At 35.0% G+C, this 5154-nt stretch overlaps 1 protein-coding gene across 1 annotated transcript; it reads left to right on the top strand.

Annotated features, from left to right (window-relative positions):
* Positions 1-1055: 1055 nt before the first annotated feature.
* On the top strand, positions 1056-2255 carry LOC25488466 (F-box/kelch-repeat protein At3g23880). Its single transcript, XM_013603322.1, has one exon. The coding sequence runs from the start codon at positions 1056-1058 to the stop codon at positions 2253-2255; it is 1200 nt and encodes a 399-aa protein (XP_013458776.1).
* Positions 2256-5154: the final 2899 nt, after the last annotated feature.

The raw sequence follows: 5154 nt of genomic DNA, 5'->3' as shown, positions 1-5154 counted from the left end.
CAAGCACAAGTGTCTTTTGTTCGATATTATGCCGATACTCAAAAACTTCCAGTTTTCAAAGTTACCAAACAAACCAAACATGTACTAGTATAGATCAGTGAAACACCGTTAGAACTGGTTTTGCATAAAAGAACTGGTTCTTTCAAATATAGTTTTTTTGTCATTTGTTTGTATTAATATAAGAACAATTTGAATTCAGTGAACCTCAACACAATTTAGTTAGTTTCTTACTACAAACTTACTTTTACTTAATTTATAAGAATGACTAGTTATTAGGTTATTGATGTTACTTTCACTTAAATTAAATAGAGGATGATTTCTTTTTTTAATTTGAGCAAGGCATCTGATTTAATGTGGCTGACCCTTCAAATACGTATTCATCTTTTAAAGAAAAAAAAGTTTCCAAAATTTTCTCCGAAGTGACCCTTCTCACCTTGTTTATTGGGCCAAGTCTATGGTGCGCAGGAAACATATGTTTTACGCTACATATAAGGTTGCTCTACGGTTGGATCAATAAAACGAGAAATACAGGCGCAACCAAAAATAAAATGTATTTGGACACACACGCATAAAAAAGTAGTTACATTTTAATCTTTACAAATAACATATTAGATTAGTGTTTCTTCTTTTACTTTTTTTCCATTTGTGTGAGTGTGCCCAAATAAAATTATTTGTGGTTGTAACTAAGCAAGTTATTCTCCAATAAAGCTCACTATTAAATTAAATGAAATATGATTTAATTTAGTGATCTCTACATGGAAAATAAGCTTGTGTGTGGTGTGGTGCAATAGTACTTTGTTTATGCACATTACACAAAACCTGTTTTTTATTATCAAAGTCTAGGGCGTTTTTAAAACGTTTTATTATCTATAAAAATCATATATAAAATAAAACCCTGCTCTTGTTTCTCACCAATCGTCTGAACCCTAATCCACCACAAGTGGAACCCTAATATCCATTTCACACCATCCAAATCTTACACAGTATAAAACCATACTCTTGTTTCTCACCAATCGTTGCTTCAAGATCTTCTTCTTGCATTTCCACCCGAACAAATGAAGTTTGGTACCAAGGGAGACGACCGAAACACCGTTTCCACTCAGTTAATGAAGAAGAAAAGAAAATACGCTAAGAGGCGGAGATCGCCTACAATCACCGGAACCTTACCAGCTCTTCCCTTCGATCTGGTTGCTGAGATTTTCTGTAGGCTTCCAGTGAAGCTCCTCCTTCAACTTCAGTGCCTCGGAAAATTGTGGAAATCTCTAATTTCCGATCCTAAATTCACAAAGAAGCATCTTCAATTTTCAAAGGTTTTCCAGCACAACCATCACCTTATCGCTTACACCACGGGAGTCATAGATAAGCTAATTCTGAAGGATTCCACAATTCCCTCTATTTTTAAAGCAGCAATGTCAACCTCTCGCATCAGGCTGACCAAACTCTGGCCCCCTGATATTTTGGACCGTGAAAGCATTAATCTTATGCGTGTTTGCTCTTGCGACGGCATTCTTTGTTTGACCCATGAGGGTTACTTTTTCGGGCATTCGGCTGTTTTGTGGAACCCTTCCATTAGGAGATTCAATATGCTTCCGGCTTTGGGAAATCCAGGAAAAAAAGTTCGCGGTTCCACCAAATATAGCTTTGGATATGATTATTTCACTCATACTTATAAGATTGTTGCTGTTTCTTTTTTTTATGACAAAAGTTATGAAGTTCTAGTTTATACTCTGGGTACGGATTCTTGGAGGAGGATACAAGACTTACCATATTATGGCTACATTAGTGAACCAGGAGTATTTGCTAGAGGTACCATTAATTGGTTGGCACATGAGAGTAGTTCTTCGCACAACATTGTTTCTCTTGATTTGGAGAAGGAGTCGTATCAAAAGCTTTTAAAGCCTAATTTGGAGACAAATAGTTGGACCTTGAGGGCGTTGATGGATCGCTTGTACATCATTGCAAGTTTTAAAACATTTGTGGATATTTGGATTATGAAAGACTATGATAATGAAGAGCCATGGAATAAATTGTACCGTGTTCCTTACATGCAAGTTCATGGTCTCTATCCCAATGACGGTCCTTTATATATCACGGAGGATGACCAAGTGCTAATTTATTATAAACATTGGGAGGAATTGATGGTTACTGTCTATGACTCCAAAAGTGGTACTTTTAATATGTCAGCGCGTCAAAAAATTAATGGTTTTTACAGTCCAGCAGTCTATGTTGAGAGTTTAATATCACCTTGTTCTTAATGTTATTAGTTAGATGTTATGGTCAGTCACTTATCGCGAGATTCAACTAGAACTTATGTTACCTTTTATTAATGTTATTTATTTCATGCTTGTTCTCCTTATTTTCGATTTCACCGATCAATTTTAAATCATGGTCAATGTAATCTACAGCTTGAGAAATTTCCATGTCATATTCACTTGATCGTTAGTTATTATTGTAGATTGAATTTCTAAGATTGGAGATACGGTTTAGATATAATGTTGCTAACTGCTACACATATGTTTTGATGGTTGCTTCAAATCTTGAACATTACATTATTAAACAAACTGAATGTCTGAACATGTTATATATATAAGGAGTGTGATCATGTCGGAATTCTTAATTATTATGTTAACTACTACACATATATCAGGTGTTTCCCCCACCACTAAATCATTCTGCACTTTTATCTTTCTTCAATCACTTATATGCTTCGGTATTAGGGCTGTAGCCGCTGTCACTGTAAACCTTAGCAACGGAAACAAGTTTATGAATTGATGATGTTGTGCAATAAAATTAAATTATAAATGTTAAGGATTGTCGATAGAAGAAGGAAGCAAAAAAAGGGTAATAAAGACTTGATGTAAGCCGTTATCGATGGAGGAACACACCATATTTCTAATAAAAACAATAATCTAAACCGTTATTATAATCTAGATGTTGTTGTTTTGTGATTATTCAATTTTAGCGCATATGTAGCCTTCTGATGAATGGGATTTCGTGCGGTTTTGGTGCCTAACCGTAACTAAAATATATTTCTCTTTTTGGTTAGTTTACTCATTTGAAATTCTAATAAGGCATGGTTGTTTCATGTAGTTTTGGACTGGCTTGATCCATTGTCTTCAAGGATCAATGTTCTGCAGTATGTCTTATGAAGGTAGGACTTTTGATTTATACATCTCTTTTGGAGAACAAATTGGTTGTAATGTTTTGAGTCCTTAATCGTTCTATGCAGTAGCTGACTGAATCGATAAACAGTAGTTGCAAAAGTGATTGGAAATATTCACTATCTGACTCATTCAACTCTTCCAGCAAACTAGAAACTTAATTAGATAACTCTTTTGGAGAACAAATTAGTGATTCTCCATAAAAATAAGATTGACTTCATTTTATTGTCTAAACTTTAGGATGAGGTTGTGACATCTGAAGGTGCTTCTTGATGAAGTTGTATCATTGGAGATTATGAATTTCCAAGGTTATTTAATATTTAACTTAACAAAATATATAACTCTGATTTTTAATATATATCTCGCCTGTTTAATGTAGGTGAATCCCAGGAATATTCACATTTGTAGCTACACTAAGTAACCTTGTTTTGACATTCATGTACCGAAAGGAATTGAGCAAGTAGAATAATATGTTTGATTATTTTTCAGTTGAAATGGCCGAGAATATACCATAGTTGACAAATATCGGCTGAAGGGATGTAGTGTAGAAGATTTTAAGCAGACCGCTATTGTTCTGTGATACCTGATTTAGTAATATATATTTTCAAATAGCGTATAGAGCGTTGTATCCTAACAAAATTTGAACAAAATAATTTTTTTTTGCGATCTGCGATTGGCAGAACTAGAAATTACTATTCCAAAAATTACCTCTTAAACCCAAAAATCACCTCTTGCTGAAAATTGCATGATTTGTCTGTGACAAAACAGAAACATTGTATGTTGTCTACTACATGCTTCATGGCATACCTACTCCCACAGCAAAAGAAAAATCTCTGTTTTGTTCCTTTGAGGAACCGACCCCAAATAAACAATCGGTAATTGAGACCAAACTAAGACCAGCTCCTTCACCATTCACAATAAGCATAGAATGAATAACATAAATAAAAATTTAACATATAAGTTGAACCTAACACCTATGATGAAGTAACATAGCTAAACCAACATCTCAACATAGATTGTTGGAACACTCCTATAACCGACGTTTTCAATCATAAAAAAACCAACTTTAGTTTTGACATATGTAGCTGTAGACACCAACATCACTTGTTCATCTTCATAAATATATGTCGCCTTGTTACAGGGATACAAACCAAGATCTTCAGCATTTGCAAAAGGAATATTGAATGAATAATTTATTAAAAGATTTTTTTTTTCCATACTCCTTTGTTGTGAATTCGGACTCAAATCACACCAATACAAACTATGATGTGTGGAGCAAAGGAAAGTAGTAACCAAAATCAAAGTGAACTCAAGCAATAACAACAATAGCAGCACCTAGATCTAATCTAGGAATCAAAGTGAAAAGCTCAAAACCACAAGCAAAAGATAAAGAGAGAAGAGAGAAACAAACACACCAAAGATTGTTAACCCATTTCAGTCCAACTTGACCTAATCTGGGGGAGAGATTGATCTCTCCAATCCACTATCAATGAGTTCTTACAAAGGGATACAAATGGGTTACAAGAAATTAGCTTAAACAAGCTCACAAAGAACAGACCTAATTTCTACCCATTTTCCCAATCTCACAAATGAACAAGACACTCAATGATTTTCACTCATCCAAGGTGTTTATAATGTTTCCCAACCCAAGAGAACTCTAATCAAAGACCCTTAACCCTAAAGTTAACTCCTTTGATTTCCCAAGTTTTCCTCTCTTGAAGTTCTCTCTCCTCTTCCTTCAAAAATGAGCTGAAACACTTAAATAGTACACAGTGACAGACAAAAATCCCATCGTGCCTGTGAAAATCGCGCTACGGTTGAAGCGTACGACCCAAGGTACGACAACCTTATCCACAAATCGCGTCACGGTTGCACAAAATCGCATCACGATTTGCTTCAGCAAAAACCATCCATTCTGCCAGCAAAATCGCGCCACGCCTCTGAAAATCGCGCCACGATTTTCAACTTTCACATCATCACAATTTGAAGGTAA

The sequence above is a fragment of the Medicago truncatula genome, chromosome 3 (genome assembly GCF_003473485.1).
Source record: "Medicago truncatula cultivar Jemalong A17 chromosome 3, MtrunA17r5.0-ANR, whole genome shotgun sequence".
NCBI classification, from domain to species: Eukaryota; Viridiplantae; Streptophyta; class Magnoliopsida; order Fabales; family Fabaceae; genus Medicago; species Medicago truncatula.
This window is presented reverse-complemented; position numbering and strand designations above follow the sequence as displayed.

Coding starts and splice junctions, on each gene's coding strand:
- LOC25488466 (XM_013603322.1), top strand. CDS start 1,056: ATGAAGTTTGGTACCAAGGGAGACGACCGAAACACCGTTTCCACTCAG.